The 17,753-nt window shown below is 39.2% G+C and overlaps 1 protein-coding gene and 1 long non-coding RNA gene across 2 annotated transcripts in view; both read left to right on the top strand.

Moving 5' to 3' along the window:
* LOC124161937 overlaps positions 1-14,894 on the top strand; it is a 65,786-nt gene extending 50,892 nt beyond the window's left edge. Inside the window, exons 4-5 of the long non-coding RNA XR_006865447.1 lie at positions 14,449-14,530; positions 14,824-14,894. This is a non-coding gene — a long non-coding RNA (uncharacterized LOC124161937). The remainder of the gene's footprint in view (positions 1-14,448; positions 14,531-14,823) is intronic.
* Positions 14,895-15,759: 865 nt separating this feature from the next.
* LOC124162470 overlaps positions 15,760-17,753 on the top strand; it is a 44,308-nt gene continuing 42,314 nt past the window's right edge. Inside the window, exons 1-2 of the mRNA XM_046539012.1 lie at positions 15,760-16,301; positions 16,721-16,906. Of these exons, the coding sequence (XP_046394968.1) occupies positions 16,202-16,301; positions 16,721-16,906 (286 nt within the window). The 5' untranslated portion in view covers positions 15,760-16,201. The remainder of the gene's footprint in view (positions 16,302-16,720; positions 16,907-17,753) is intronic.

The raw sequence follows: 17,753 nt of genomic DNA, 5'->3' as shown, positions 1-17,753 counted from the left end.
CTTTCCTGATGGACATAGTATACTGATGTTTAGTCAACTTTGCCTCAATCACTAAGCCTAATGCCTCGTCTGCATTGTAGGGAAGAACTATGTACCTTGGTGTCAGATCTATGGATATAACAAGCTTGCCTTATATTTCTGGCTCTACTGGGGCTTATATGAATTGCCTCATCTACCATATGAGCTGCATCGCTTTGTTTGTTTGCCCGAAGACTTCCGTTCGACGCATAAACCAGGTCTTCAGTTGTTTTTGTGTCGAGCCTTAGACCATTTAAGTAAGTAGACCTGCCATTCGGGTGGAACGCTGTGGCCAACATCGCACGGCGGAGAAGTGAGTGGGATGAGGGAGCGTGACGTCACGGTTGGGACTGCAGACGATATTCCGTATGCGCGCTTGAGATATTTTAACGCTCATACGCTGCAAAGTCGCTGAAAAGTGACGATATTGGGCACGTAAAATGATTATACACTTAATAAATATATTTTTACGATGAACTAAGGCATTTTATAGCCTTGACTCTGCGCAAAAAGCTAAATAAATCAAGATAAACCGAGAAGCGATCGTGTAAAATAAATTGATTAAGAATGTCATATGTAAACATGGGCGTACCCAGCGAGGGGCAGGGGGAGCAGCTGACCCCCTGGAAGCAAAAATCGCAAAAGTGTTTAAGCAAAATCAGTACTCAATTGAAACGAAAGTATTCAACAAATTTTCTTCAAACCATGAACGAAAAATGATATGTATTATTATAAGTTAAGTAACTGAAATAAAACTATTTTTTCAATGAAATAATCTCATAAACTAAAAAAGCGCTGTTATAATGTTCTTATAATGTTGGTTTCATTCATCTTTTCCATGCTAAAATGTCACAACTTGGCTTGCCCCCCCCCTCCTAGATCATGGCTTCCCCCCTAGACCATGGCTTTCCTCCCCCTAGACCATGGCTTCCCCCCTAAAAGGAAGGGGTCTGGCAAGTATCACGTAATTTTTTCCACAAAAACCAGTTTATTGCGATCTCGGTAATCTTTAATAAAGATAATTAAACAAATCATTTTATTTATAAATCCAACACAATGAAGCCTAGATTAACGCATTTACCCTGAAAATACGCATTTTGAAAAATCTTTAGTGAGATTAGAAAGAAGGCGTGGAGCAAAATCGCACGATATCTCACAAAGGGTGAAGGGAGTGATCCATAAAAAGCAAAATTATTTCAGAAATATTACTTATTTACAAGTAGATTAACCTAACGGTGACATTCCTAGAAAATGAATATACAGACTGTCCCAAGGGTCGTGTGTCATTTTTGACTTGTAATTTTAGTAACTTTGCATCGAGCAATATTCATGAAAATTGGCACACATATGGGGAAAGGTCCTAAGTTTTGTTGAGTGTAAGCGAAATTTTACAATTTTGACCTTTTGACCTCACAATGTCCAAACCAAACATTTTAATTTGCCTTATGTGGTTTTAATGTAAAAAAAATCGAGATAGAAAAAGGTCTACATTTCATTGACCAAGATGTCTATTCTTAGGTTTTCGGAACCGAGAAACCCGAAAATAACACTTTCATCTACGAAAATTCAACCGTTGACCCAGTAAGGTCACCGTCAAGGTCATAAGGGTGGCAAAAAGAATAGCAAATATGATGCATGAAAAATTAAGTCTAGTATAATTTTTTCTTTGGCATATTTCTTATATTTGAGTGATTTTTTTCTTCATTTCTTTTGCGGAAAAGGTCGTGAAATTTTTCACACGAATTTGTTTAGTTATATTTCACACATTGAATTGCTTTTCTGATACACGCACTTCATTTACAGTAGAAAAAACGCGTTCAGTCGCAGCAATTGCTTGTGGTAAGGGCGAAGAATATTCCTTAATTTTAGGGCAATATTGTATGGAATATGCCTTGTTTCAAATGATTAAATATTAATAACCATTTGTACTCTATCACGATTTGTGCAGAAGCCCAAGATTTTACCCTTTTCTAACCAATATATTTTTTTAAATAATGATATGTCATTAAAAAGTTCGTTTTTGGAAATATTATTATATGGAAAATTTTATGCACAATGATCGAATGATTTTAGAACATCATTCCAATTAAGTTAATCTTTTAATGTAATCCAATGAAAATGTTCAATATAATTTTAATATAGCGTCCACTCTTCTAAATAATCTTTGCAGTTACTTTAGAAATTTTTAACGTGATTCATGATATCTGCATGATTTATTGCACCCACTTCGAGCTCACTTAAACTCTTACAGATGGTTAATGGAAGAAAATTACTTTCTGACCGCTTTTGATTCAGATATTTTTAACTTCATTCGCTACTTCGATTACCAAAAATTTTATCACCTTCAATAACTTTAATAGCATTTTGAAAAAGAGGTGATTGATTGTTTTTAAACTCAAGCTAAATTTGAGGAATCTTTTTTAAAACTCTCTTCTACAATTTTAGGACATTAAACCTGATATAGAAAGTAGGAATACATAGAGTGGTATAATTTAAAAATTCTATCTACAGCTGACGAATAAAGAGGTAACTAGTGCGTTTTACAGTAACCAAGTATTTTCTTAAACATGCGACTTCCGCAGTTTCACAAAGTTATTTCAGCATTTCAAGACGCACAGTGTAATGTAGAAATAAAAATATATTTTAATGACAATATTTTCCACATCTGCGGGCAACAAAACAGCAGCTGTTTGAACGGCGTTATGTATCATGTGCGCTGCAAAACCGATTTGATAACTTGTGATGTACAGGCCTTAGATATGAAGGAATGACTATGAAAAATAGCATGGAAAGACATCCTACTGCTAATGCTAGTTTATTTCTTCGTCTCCATAAATTGTTTTTACTAAAAATTCCGGATTTTGGAGGAAGATGCAGCAGTATTTAAATATCTATTATGCTCTTGCGTCTCCAAGTGCTTCGAAATATCATACTGCCGTGAAAAATAGAAAATTATCCATTACATTTCACACATTTCACAGAGTCGGTAATCGCTTCTGGATTTTTTATTAAAATGAAATTCACTTCTTAGATCATCTTTGAATCCGCATCCTCTTTTCTTACGTATTGTGACAAGATATAAAAAATTAAATTATGTCGTAAATTGTTTAAAAAAATTTAATTGAAGTATGTACAGTGTAAGTACACACGTACAACATTAGATGAAAATATTTAATAAGTTATTCAATATATTAAATATAATTGATTGTTATAAAGCAAATTTATTTTTAAAATTATTTTAATTCAATCCTCTCTTTCTTTCTAATTATAAATATGTTGATAGGCATTATTTGTTCCCAGAATTTTCCGTAGCGTACGTAAATCGTAGTTATCACTTGCAAAGCCGGCGCTGGACCTTTTTCCACCATCACAAAATATAAATAACACGAGAGCTGTCTGCTAAGTAAAAAATTATGCATTTATGAAATAACTAAATTACTTACCTAAATAATATGAATGCTGATTTGTTGACATCCCTTTTTAATAGCACTAGCGCGCAGTTCAATTTGCATCGCATAATTGACCGTTTAAAAATTACTATATGCGAAGGCGTTGCCGCGTTACTTCGTGGACGACCGGCAAATTCTTTACACCATGAACCTTTTACTTTCTAAATTTCCCCCCGTTTACAACTTTTGTGTAATATTTCATGCTTTTATAATGAATGATGCTAGATTGCTAACGGGATAAGAAAAAAATCTGCGGAAGTTTACCAAGGGCTTTGTCTTCATTTTACTGCCACAATATTTTTTCGTCGCTGCCAATGCCGAAAAATGCCACTGTTCATTAATTGTAAGTCCACCAATCCAACCATGGCTGAGAGAATACTTCTCATACATAACGCAATAAATATTAGTACTTCTAATTGAAAAATCGCGAAGAAAATTGTCAGAATACCGCAGTGATACAGTGAATCCCGATTCGTAGCAATGCGCTACGACGATGAGCGTCCCAACCGTGTCGTCACGCCGCTTTAAAAGTGGGCGGGGAAGGAAGGGAGCCGAGGGGAGATGTTGGCCACACGGCGAGACATGGGTAGGGGTGGGGAATGGCGGGTCTAGTTCTTATATGGTCTAAGTGTCGAGCCTTAGACCATTTAAGTAAGTAGACCTGCCATTCGGGCGGAACGCTGTGGCCAACATCGCACGGCGTGGAAGTGGGTGGGATGAGGGAGCGTGACGTCACGGTTGGGACTGCAGACGATATTCCGTATGCGCGCTTGAGATATTTAACGCTCATCCGCTGCAAAGTCGCTGAAAAGTGACGATATTGGGCACGCAAAATGATTATTCACTTAATAAATATATTTTTACGATGAACTAAGGCATTTTATAACATTGACTGTGCGCAAAAAGCTAAGTAAATCAAGATAAAGCGAGAAGCGATCGTATTAAATAAATTGATTAAGAATGTCATATGTAAACATGACCGTACCCAGCGAAGGGCAGGGGGAGCAGCTGTCCCCCTAGAAGCAAAAATCGCAAAAGTCCTTAAGCAAAATCAGTACTTAATTAAAACGAAAGTATTCAACAAATTTTCTTCAAACCATGAACGAAAAACGATATGTATTATAATAAGTTAAGTAACTGATTTAAAACTATTTTTTCAATGAAATAATCTCAAAAACTAAAAAAGCGCTGTTATAATGTTCTTATAATGTTGGTTTAATTCATCTTTTCCATGCTAAAATGTCACAACTTGGCTTGCCCCCCCTCCTAGATCATGGCTTCCCCCCCTAGACCATGGCTTTCCTCCCCCTAGACCATGGCTTCACCCCCTCTAGGTAAAAAGTAGGGGTTCCGGAAAGTATCACGTAATTTTTTCCGCAAAAACCAGTTTATTGCGATCTCGGTAATCTTCAATAAAAATAATTAAATAAATCGTTTTATTTATGAGCCCAAAACAATTAAGCCTAGATTAACGTATTTACACTGAAAATACGAATTTTGAAAAATCCTACGTGAGATTTGAAAGAAGGCGAGGAGTAAAATCCTACGATATCTCATATAGGATGAAGGGAGGGGTCCATAAAAAGGCAAAATTATTTTAGAAATATTACTTATTACTAGTAGATTAACCTAACGGTGACATTCCTAGAAAATGAATATTAAGACTGTCCCAACGGTCGTGTGTCATTTTTAACCCGTAATTTTAGTAACTTTGCATCGAGCAATATTCATGAGAATTGGCACACTTATACGGGGAAAGGTCCTAAGTTTTGTTGAGTTTAAGCAAAATTTTACAATTTTGACCTTTTGACCTCACAATGTGGGTCCAAACCAAAAATTTTAATTTGCCTTATGTGGTTTTAATGTAAAAAATCGAGATTGAAAAATGTCTGAATTTCATTGACCAAAATGTTAATTCTTGGGTTTTCGGACACAAGAAACCCGAAAAAAACACTTTCATTTACGAAAATTCAGCCTTTGACCCAGTAAGGTCACCGTCAAGGTCATAAGGGTGGCAAAAAGAATAGCATATACCAACAAAGGTGTCGATCCATGGATTTTATAGGGCACCCAAGTCATTGGTATTGTCCAAATACCCGTATTATTCACTAATTGACCTCCAAAGTAAATACGGAGGTCAAAGGCCATAGAGGTAAACGTCCGGCCATCGTGACACACAGGTTTCGAACCATATGTTTTGAAGGGTGCCAAAGTCGATTTTTCAGTTAATAGATCCGTATTGTTGATTTTTTGACCACCGAGGTCTCAATGGGGGTCAAAGGTCATAGAGTTAAATGTCTGGCCATCATGACAACCAACGTGTCAAACCATAGGTTTTGAACGGTGCCAAAGTCGGTTACGCAGTTCATTCATCGTACAACAATTTACTTTGACCTCCGAAAGTCATATTGGGGGTCAAAGTCATAGAGATTTTAGTCGACCGCTTTGACTTTCTGACCACTTTTGATTAAGATATTTTAAACTTCATTCGCTACTTCGATTACCAAAATTTTATCACCCTCAATAACTTCAATAGCATTTTAAAAAAAGGTGATTGATTGTTTTTAAACTCTAGCTAAATTTGAGGATTCTTTTTCAAAACTCTCCTCTACAATTCTAGGACATTAAGCCTGATATAGAAAGTAGGAATTCATGGTGTGGTATAATTTAAAAATTCTATCTACTGCTGACGAAAGAGATAACTAGCGCGTTTTACAGTAACCAAGTATTTTCTTATACATGCGACTTCCGCAGTTTCACAAAATTCTTTCAGCATTTGAAGACGCACAGTGTAATGTAGAAATAGAAATATATTTTAATGAAAATATTTTACTCACCTGCGGGCAACAAAACAGCAGCTGTTTGAACGGCGTTGTTTATCATGTGCGCAGCAAAACCGTTTTGATAACTTGTGATGTACAGGCCTTAGATCTGAAGGAATGACTCTGAAAAATGGCATGGAAAGACATCCTTCTGCTGATGCAAGTTTCTTTTCTTCGTTTTTATTATAAATTTCTGTATTTTGGAGGAAGATGCAGAAGTATTTAAATATCTTTTATGCTCTTGCGTCTCCAAGTGCTTCGAAATATCATTCCTACTGCCGTGAAAAATAGAAAATTACCCGTACATTTCACACATTAGACAAAGTAATCGCTCCTGGATTTTTTTAATGAAATGAGATTCACTTCTTAAATGATCTTTGAATTTGCATCCTCTTTTGTTACGCATTATGACAAAAATCTAAAAAATAAAATCATGTCATAAAGAGTTTAAAAAAATACATACGTACAAAATTACAAGAATTTATTTATTAAGTTATTCAATGAATATATATAATTGATTTTTTTAAAGCAAATTTATCTCTAAAATTATTTTAATCCAATCCTCTCTTTCTTTCTAATTATAAATATGTTAATAGGTATTATTTATTCCCAGAATTTTCCGTAGCGTATGTAAATCGTAGGTGTCACTTGCAATGCCGGCGCTAGACCTTTTTCCACCATCGCAAAATATAAATAACAAGAGAGCTGTCTGCTAAGTAAAAAATTATGCATTTATAAAATAACTAAATTACTTACCTAAATAATATGAATTCTGACTTGTTGACATCCCTTTTTAGTAGCGCTAGCGCGCAGTTTAATTTGCATCGCATAATTGACCGTTTAAAAATTACTATATGCGAAGGCGTTGCCGCGTTACTTCGTGGACTACCGGCAAATTCTTTACACCATGACCCTTTTCCTATATAAAATTCCACCCGTTTACAATTTTTGTGCAAGATTTCATGTTTTTATAACGATGTTCCGAATGATGCTAGATCGCTAACGAGATAAGAAAAAAATCTGCGGAAGTTTACAAAGGGCTTTGTCTTCATTTTACTGCCACAATATTTTTTCGTCGCTGCCAATGCCGAAAAATGCCACTGTTCATTAATTGTAAGTTCACCAATCCAACCATGGCTGAGAGAATACTTCTTGTACATAACGCAATAAATATTAGTACTTCTAATTGAAAAATCGCGAAGAAAATTGTCAGAATACCGCAGTGATACAGTGAATCCCCATTCGTAGCCATGCGCTACGACGATGAGCGTCCCAACCGTGACGTCACGTCGCTTTAAAAGTGGGTGGGGAAGGAAGGGAGCGGAGGGGAGATGTTGGCCACACGGCGAGATATGGGTAGGGGTGGGGAATGGCGGGTCTAGTTCTTATATGGTCTAAGTGTCGAGCAATTCCGTGGTTCTCCTCCGCTTTGATCGCTCGCGCAACGTTTCAAAATTCTAACACGGACGACTGAATGGACTACACACCTAAATAAAATCAATCATTTGATAGGTAATACTCTGTTTACGTAAATGCTATAATATATGCCATCGATAACATTGAACTTACCCGAGGTAGAGGGTTGAGAAGTTTCCGAGCTCGTTATCTGGGGCTTGATTTTTTCCCGCCAAAAAAATCAATATCTGAATTAACCCACTTATTTTTGTTCTACAAAAACACGTTTATTGTTCTACGGCTCTTTTACCATCTCAGTGTCGCCCGAGTAATGAAAGAAATCAGCCAGTTTTGAATTCTTAGCTTCCTGTCATCTTTCACGTTCGACCTTCCTTGTGGTCTTAGAATAAGACACAAAAATGATATGATACGCCAACTATGGGTTAATGAATCACCTTAGTATGTTGCACCTCGGAATTAAATCACTTTCACCTACCTTAAAATGTACTCATATAGATGCTTGTAACGAACGCTGTCCTTCTCGGCCCACTTCTCTCGTAAATTGAAAAAAATATTCCTTCACGAGTGCCATATCCGAAGACTGGTTCATAGAAAATAAGTATTCAATTTTCACTGAACAATTAGAGGAATCTTAACAATAGCTGGAGTTGTCGCACACTGGAAGAAGCCTAGTGGCAGCCGAATTGTTAGTTTAAGCCGTGTCAAATGGGCTATATTGTTCCTGATATGGTCACTGAATCATGTAGTGTTTAGGCATGGATAAAATTGGTGCTGATAATGCTAATAAATGAACCAATTGCGTCTGATAGAGAGACTCAAAACGGAGGATTTTATCAGCGAAAGCGACTTGCCGAGAGATAGCGCGCCATGGCGTTAGGATAGCCAGGCGTCTCTGTAACACATTTCGGCTTATAAATTTAAAAAAGGCAACTAAAGGTAGATAATTCTTTCTAAATTGCTTCAAGGATAGTATTTTCTTTGCATACTATTACATGAGAACACAGTGGTAGAGCGTGGTTTTTTTTATATCTCTAACTGTGCATAATTAAAAAAAATATTTGCATATGATATTATAGCGCGCTATCCTGACACCCCGGACGCTTTCATAACATTAATAATTAGGTTTATGGATCATAAAAAAGGTGAGTTTGCTGAAATAAACTCAAAAGAAAACAAAAAAATGGCAATTGGTTATGGTATTTATCAAGTTAAAAAGCCGTCAAAAATTTGAGAAATTACACTCAAAAACTTTCGCTAAAAATCACTCCTGTAATTCGAAAAATGGGCAGTAAAGGAAGATATAAAGATCTATTTACAATGGAATGATGTTTTAGCTTCACATATTTAGCATTTTTGGATGGTTTGAATGCAATCGAAAAATCGACTTTTGTCCGCCGAAAAGGGCATCTCAGACCACTGTGCGGCGTATCGCTCGTTTAACTCAAGCGATGTCCCCTTAAAAGTATTCTATAAAATAGCTTAATACTCTAAATTAAAATGCGTATAGATGAGTATTATCGACGCAAAATCCCACAATGACAAGTTATGCGAGTTACTGAATTGAACTTGTATGTTACCTAGGCATAGCCCAGACCTGGTGAACGTAGGTAGAGATGGGGCGGTTCCCCAAAACCTTGGTTGAGAGGTAGACAATTTATATTTATATTTTTATTAATAGAGCGCCAGGTGCATGCATTAGATGCACCACCATGGAAGATAAGTCACCACCTTTTATGACGAGATGAAGTATAACAGATACAAGTTTTATTTTCACCAGGATTTAATATAAATTCACCAACATTCTGGGAATAGTAAGGAGTTTCCCCAATTCACAAATATGCCTCCAATCATGAAGTTTCCTCAAAGTTAAAACACGCTCACTCAGGTCACACTCCGCGAAAACATTTACTCTTCATCTTACCACACTTTGTAAGATAAAATAAAACAAAACAAAAATATAACTCCTGTCATTTCAAAATAAATATTCTGCTGCTTTCACCCATAAACTTGGGAGAGGAAGACAAAATCCACTCTGCAGCCATATGGCGATGTACGCCATCGAGAGAGAAACAGCTGGCTGCACTAAAATGGGACCCGATGCGGGCGAAGTGGGAGGCATGGCGGAGAGGACTGCGTCGGAGCGTGTCTGTTCAAACCAAGGGGGCGACAAACCCCTAAGGATAATGTGTATAGGTTTTGATACATCAGTGCCATCTATGCCAGTGGTCCAAGGCTGCCGCGAAGTTTGAATGCCCATCTCAGCGCGTTTCAAACTTTTTTTACGCGTCACGATAGGGCATGCTGTTCAGGTTTAATAATGCTACTGCAATTGCGAGAAACTTAAAAGAAATGAATGTAGGAAAATCATCCCGATGAACTTCCCCAGGTTACTTAACTAGTAACCATAATATAAGATTAATGTACAAGGTCAACTGACGATCTGGTGGTTGGTAAGAATAATGATCATGGAAACTTAGTTCAGTGGACGTTGGTATTTATTGATACAATAACTGGTAAAAGAAATACAACAATAACAATTTAAATATGGCATTCTATAGATGAAATCTGTGGAAGTTAACAATTTTACAAGCACATGAGATTCACAAGCAACAAATATCAATGACAGCAGTACGTTGCAATGAGATATGAGCAGTCTTTGCGTAATAGGAGTAAGATTCCATTACTTAAGTAAACACACGATAGTTATAGACAATGAGGGTGACCCAATTTTCTTTGAGGTAGATGTATCTCGCAATAGCTCTGGTACAGGGAATATAATGCTAATTCTGAAACCATAGACAATAACAACACTTCACTAGAAATAAGTATGCAAGTTTGGATATCATTTCATGGAAGATAATTATTTAATTATGAAAGGACATTATTTCGTATAAAGTTGTTCATGATGAGTACCCATTAAGATATACAACATATCTTGGCAGAGTAGTCTTAAAATGAAAGGTTCTTATAAGTTAATAACCATCACTCATACGAAAGAAAGCATTCCAAATGTGGAAAACGAGAAAAGCGAAGAATATTTTACAACAATGTAGTATATAGGTTCTTACTTCAAAATAAAAGACATTAAAGTTTTAAGAAATGTAAATATCGTAGAACACTTAATGAATAATGCTCAATTAATGGCAATTAAACAGTTGGAAGGACAGAGTTGAAATAGCAAATTACATACATAACCAACAAAATGGTAAGGTTAAACAAACCAAAGCGAAGCAGTAGCGATAAATGAGTAGTTTGAACACTACGAGTACTGCAAGTACAATGAAAAATACATTGAAATATAAGGAATACAAGACACCATGAAATTTTGAAAACATGAGAAAAAGTTAGCTAATCACAGGTTGAAATCAAAATGGAATAATGGAGGAAACAGAATTACTCACATTTTCATCTCCAAATACATTTCATACCCACGCAATTTAGCAATAGTCAAGATCATTGAGTCTCGTAGCCTTCTTCAAGCAACTTCCAAAATCGTAAGGGACAATGTCAGCAATAAAAAGTCTGCAGTTAACACTTATATCTATCAATAAGCCTCAATACCACCTTTGTTTACAACGAGATTCAATATGGCAGCCCCCAGTTTATTACTGCCCAGCAGACTGCCCAGAAAAACAGGCTACACCAGCGCCTCTATGTTGGATAGGCCGTTGGACCACTGGGGCTCCAGAAAATCAAAACAAGAGGTTTTCTAAACGATATATTACAGTTCTGTTGCCCCCTTGGTTGTTCAGACTGCGCACGTCGCCGGGTTGGGAGGGCTCCCGGGAGGGGAGGCGAGGAGGGGGAGTAGGGGGTCAGAGGTCTGCGGGACGCCAAAGCCTGTTTTTTCGGACGCAAGTCGGATCGCGAAGAGTCCCTGTAACTAAAATTTTCCCTCAGCTGGTGGGCATGCACAGAAATCGCGGCGGAGACCGTGACAGATTTCTTAACACTGGAATGGTCAGGGTAATGGTTACCTGGATGCAGTGATACAATGGTAATTTTTGTTCGAACCCGCAATACTTCATCTACAACTACATCTACATAATACCCCGTAAGCCGCCTAAAAGGCGTGTGGCAGGGGGTGTTAGGACACCAGTTTTTTACAGCTGCAAAAAATGAAGAACTCTAAAGAAGTTTGGACTAGCGTTTATTTAAGTCCTTCATGGTTCGGGGGAAACTCGAATTACCATATCTATCCGTTCAGCAAAACATTTCGCTTAATTTATCGCTTCTGTCGCACCTGGAAATATAGTGTGGCTCTAATATTATGTTCCCCATGTCGCCCTTAAAGATATCCATTCGCAATTGTTCAAGCTATCTAAGGCTATCGCGCAGCCTCCGAGTCTCCAGCGGCTCCCAGCCTCATTCGCATAAAATTTGGGTAACACTGTCTGTACGCCCCTTACAGTTTTTGACGATACGTACAGTCTTCCTTTGTATTTTATTCAGTTCGCGGATTAAGTCTTTCTGCATCCTGATTCAATCCATTCTGATCCCATACGTTCGCTGCATATTCAAGATGCAGTCGGACGAGTACGAAATCGCAACTTTCTTTTGCTTTTTCATGCGAAAATATTCCCACAATACGCTTGACGAATCCTAATTTCTTCAGGGCTATGCCGCAAATATTCTTTTCATGCGTTCCCCATGTGAGGTTCGAGGTTATCGTAACTCTCAGGTATTTCACTTCGTCTGTAGCCTTTATTTTAATACCATCCACTGCATAAACATGGTTAGAATTGGGAAAATTCCGGAAGAAATGTACCGCCATGCATTTGCTCATATTAAGTTCCAATCCCCACTCCGGGCTCCATTATTGAACGTAGTTTAGGTCAGATAATAGAATTTCATTGTCAGAGTGATCACTAATTTCGCGATAAATGACCGCGTCGTCAGCAAATAAACGTATTTTAAATCTAATACGGGAACGAGATCATTAATGTATGTAATGAACAACAGGGGCCCTTTTACGCTTTCTCGTGGAACATCAAATGTAACATATACAACGTCAGAGGTAATACCGTCAAGAAATACTTCTTTTTACGATCACTGAGAAAGTATCCTATCCAGTTTAAAACTGTTTCGTTTAATCCGAATGGCTGTAATTTGTATGAAAGTTTATGTGAGGTACAGTCTCGAGAGCTTTCTTAAAATATAGAAAAAAACGTCGCCAGATTTTATAACGTCGCGAAGGAAGAACGCTATCTGTGGTTCGCATGATCTACCTTTTGGAATTCGTGCTGACAGTCATGGAGGAAGTTACGTTTGTCTAAGAAAGTCATCATATTGCAACATCAAAATGGCAAGACGTAAAGCAATGCAGTGATTTCTTGATAAAAAGCTCGCGTTACCATTACAAGTGAAATAGAAACGCCTCACCTGTCATTTTAACGGGCGTTGGTCTTTTAACACATTCAAGCCGGCGGACGCGAATACGCGTCCGGAGTGTTTTGCCAGGAAGCCTATGGACGCGCATTCGCGTCCCGTAACGATTCCGTTTCGTCGCCTTCCCCTACAATAGGGTTTTATTGTGTTCATTCTCTTCCGACGCCAGTTCCATAGTACCACTTGTGCCTTCGTGTTGGTGAGAATAGTTTTCGAAAATTACATTTTATTCCGTTCCTTCAAGGCATATTCAGGTGAGCACTGTTTGTAGCTTTTTTTCAATTTGCCATTACCAATTCGTGACATTACCGTTTTATTTTATATTACATTACGTCCATGTTCTCTTTATTCTAGTGAGCACAGTATCTAACTTCTTTTCAATTTATCGTGACATTACAATTTTATTTTATATTGTATTTCGTCCATGTTCTCAATTTCTTACTAAAGGCATTTAACCCTCGAGTGGGCATGCCTGATATTTTTACACGACCGGGAGCGTGGCGTACTCTGTCCACGATGTATGCATTTATACGATAATACTTGATTTTTGTTGAAATTTATCTTTATTTGTAGAAATTAGTTCAAGCTTGTGCATTTATAGGTAATAAAAATTTAAAGGCACACTGTTGATACGAGGCTGGTTGTGCGGCGTAATGTATACGCCCCGGTGGTCGGGTTCCCTTGCCAATCTAAAAACAATTGCTGCAATACTTTTTGCTTTAAAAACTCGCACTTTTGACAGCAAAAATGACATTGTAAGAATAAGCGAGGCCATTCAAGAATAGCAAAGGATGATATACACGGCCGGTCGCGCAGCATACTTTGTACGTCTTGACGTTGACGTAGTTCCTCTTGCCGATCTATATTTAAATTACCTTCATTACCTAGACCTTTGAAAACTCGCACTATCGACAGTCAAAACTACATTGTAAGAATACACGAGGCCATTCCAGACAAGAATGTACGCACAATACTGAAATCCTTGGTTTTCGAAGATTGGCGCGCTTTATACGCCACCGTGCCCTCTCGAGGATATTCTAGAGGAGGAGGAGGTAATCGGAAATATAGATCAATCCGACGAAGACTCGGATGATGAAGAGCAAGTAAATACCCTAAGTGAGGGGGATAAGGGTATTTTTTGGTTCTTGGAGCCTTTCCACCGCGACAAGGTTGTAGCCCAAGGGAAAGGAATCTTTCCATTAAGGCAATAAAAATATAGGAAAAAACTTTATTGTCCTTTTCAATCTTTTTCACCTTTTTGCTAATTTAATGTACGCAATATGCATTATGCAATTTAGAAAGCGGAAAAAAGAATGTGAATATTATTAATATATCATACTTTTCTCTTGATACAGGTGGCTTAATATTCATAGTGACTACAATCAAGATATCTTCAACAAGGGTACTAAAAAAAGATTTGCCTCTAGACCGCGAGCGGTAAGTATTATCAGTGCTTTACGCATATAAATTGAGAATACACCAAATCATAATCAAAGATCACTAAATCTCGTGTTCTACCTCATAAATATCTAGGTCTTAGACAGAGTCAAAACTATTATGCTGCATGTGGGTAGAATAGGAACTTGTATGTTAATGTTTTATAGGAGAATTGATACTTGTAAACACTGCCTGAAAATGATATTTGATACCTGTAAAAAATCCTTCCGGAAGACTGTATTCTGTGTTAACTAACTTTCACTATCATTAAAATATTCTACCGATTAATGTAGGTTTCCATGGAGTGATTAAGAAGGAATCATGGATCCTCCCCGTACATCATGCGCATGCCTCTTCAATTCACAATAAGACCAACTACCTTTCATTCTATCCAAAAATCCTAATATCCTTCCCCTTCCTTTAGCTCTAGCGGGTAATACGCTCGCAACCACTAAGGTCCAGAGAGCTGGCACGGGAGGGGACGTAAATTCACACTGACCATACGCTCGCGTCTTCAGCACCAGCGGCTGATACGCTCGCAGCAAGCTCGCGTCTTTACCACTAGCGGGTAATACGCTCGCAGCCACAATGGTCCAGAAAGCTAGCACGGGAGGGGACGTCATTTCACACTGACCATACGCTCGCGTCTTCAGCACCAGCGGCTGATACGCTCGCAGCAAGCTCGCGTCTTTACCACTAGCGGGTAATACGCTCGCAGCCACAATGGTCCAGAAAGCTATAACGGGAGGGGACGTCATTCCACACTGACCATACGCTCGCGTCTTCAGCACCAGCGGCTGATACGCTCGCAGCAAGCTCGCGTCTTTACCACTAGCGGGTAATACGCTCGCAGCCACAATGGTCCAGAAAGCTAGCACGGGAGGGGACGTCATTTCACACTGACCATACGCTCGCGTCTTCAGCACCAGCGGCTGATACGCTCGCAGCAAGCTCGCGTCTTTACCACTAGCGGGTAATACGCTCGCAGCCACAATGGTCCAGAAAGCTAGCACGGGACGGGACGTCATTTCACACTGACCATACGCTCGCGTCTTCAGCACCAGCGGCTGATACGCTCGCAGCAAGCTCGCGTCTTTACCACTAGCGGGTAATACGCTCGCAGCCACAATGGTCCAGAAAGCTAGCACGGGACGGAACGTCATTTCACACTGACCATACGCTCGCGTCTTCAGTACCAGCGGCTGATACGCTCGCAGCAAGCTCGCGTCTTTACCACTAGCGGGTAATACGCTCGCAGCCACAATGGTCCAGAAAGCTAGCACGGGAGGGGACGTCATTTCGCTCTGAGCATACGCTCGTGTCTTCAGCACTTGCGGCTAATACACTCTCAGCCACCATGGGTCGTAAAGGTAGCACAGGATTTGTCGAAGCCGCTCTCGCTCACCATGACAAGAGTCGCCTTCTCCGACCTTTGTCCCCAAGACATCCCCATCGGGACCTCACATGTCCTCCTTTCCATCCAGCCTGCTCAACACGCGAGTCCAACCGCCTACGTCGGAAGAGCCACCCTCCATGCTCCCTATCCCCCTTGATCCCATTACTGAGTCCAGGGCCCTGGGGATGGTCAGACACCTCTAGCCGCTGCCAGCGCTGCAACCGTAGTTCCAGACCCTGGCCCAAGGTCCAGCCACGGCATTCCTCTGTAACAACATGAGCTTATATCGGAGACCACTCCTCTGGTCTCCTTCCCAGCCCTGCATGCCAAGTTGTGCCGTAGGACCACCACACGTTGGGGCCAAATGCTTCAAAGGTGATGATAATTATTAAATTTCATGTAATTTGTTTGAATTTTGGAGTATAACAGTTTTCGACGTCACATATTCTGTACATGATATTGAAATATAAAGAAAACTTATATTTTTCCGAGAACTTGGAATTTTTGTGAAAATTAGACAGTAATTGTTCCTTATGTCCAGTAATAAGGGGGGGATATTTTATTATATTATATTACGAATATGAAATTGATTTTGTACACGTTATAAGCATGTATACATAGTTATGGCTTAAAAATATATCTAGGAACATAATAAGGTAGCAAAGAAATTATGAAACATTATTGTGTAACAGTCAATCTGTGTATAATGAAGAACAGGCCTACGACCACTGACTTAAAAAATGCTAACTCTAAATATAATTCGTCTCTAATTCGTGATTTCTCATATACAACAGTGACGACGAGGACACTGCTTCATTCTCAACTCAGCGCAGTGGATCACCCGTGGACCCTTATCACGTTGACGCCCCGGAGGACACCGTTTCCGGGGACCCGGATTCGGATACGTAGCTCCTGTCGACGGACCAGACACCCTTCCGCTGGAGGAGCTACTGGCTCGCACTCCGTAACAACAGTTGGCGGTGAGTGTTGAATTCGAAATTTACCCAGGGTGAAGATATACCCAAATGGCGATGAATCAGTGCTTTATTTGGTATTGTCCGGTGCAAACATCCCAAAACCCACAAATACTCTTTGTTTTCTTAAGATCAACGCCCTCAGAAGAGTTAATTTCAGTTCTAGAATCAATGGTGTCCCGCAGAATTTTGATACGTGAAATACCGAAGTGTGGGTTTAAAGCAAATTTAATCCCTAAGTCCTCTGGTGGTTGCCGTTCAATTCACGACTTGAGTCCATGGACCGAATTTTATTATAGGCCAAAATCCCGCCTGAAATACGCCACCCAGGCGGTCAGCATAATTCAGTTAAACGCCTTTGTCTGCGAGCTCGACCTCTAAGACGCATTTTACCAGCGCTCTTTTCGTGCAGGCCACGGGCGGTTTTATGGAAATGCGTGCAATGATAAATACTTCGGTTTTACAAGGCTTTCTATGGGCCACTGTCTTGCTCCTGCTACCATGCAGCGGTGGGCGCGAGCGGTGGCCACGAAGTATATTCCTGGTTCCAGACTGTCTTCGTACCTTACTTAGACGACTGGTTAATTGTCTTCACCTGCGACCAGCATACTGCAAGGACCTTAGTGTTTGATATAGTGAAATTCCTGGAAGATGACATTGGCATCAGCCTAAACAGCAGAAAATCATAATCAAATTTGTTTCAACTCCTGTAGAGGTCTTACCGTACCTCGGCGTGAAAATAGACAAGCATCAACTGTGCGACTGACGCCATATCACACGCTTTCACGCTCGAATTTAGCAATTAAGAAAATTCCTCGCCTTCGGGAACTTGATATTCCTAAATTAGCTGGTT

The sequence above is a fragment of the Ischnura elegans genome, chromosome 7, assembly GCF_921293095.1.
Source record: "Ischnura elegans chromosome 7, ioIscEleg1.1, whole genome shotgun sequence".
NCBI classification, from domain to species: Eukaryota; Metazoa; Arthropoda; class Insecta; order Odonata; family Coenagrionidae; genus Ischnura; species Ischnura elegans.
This window is presented reverse-complemented; position numbering and strand designations above follow the sequence as displayed.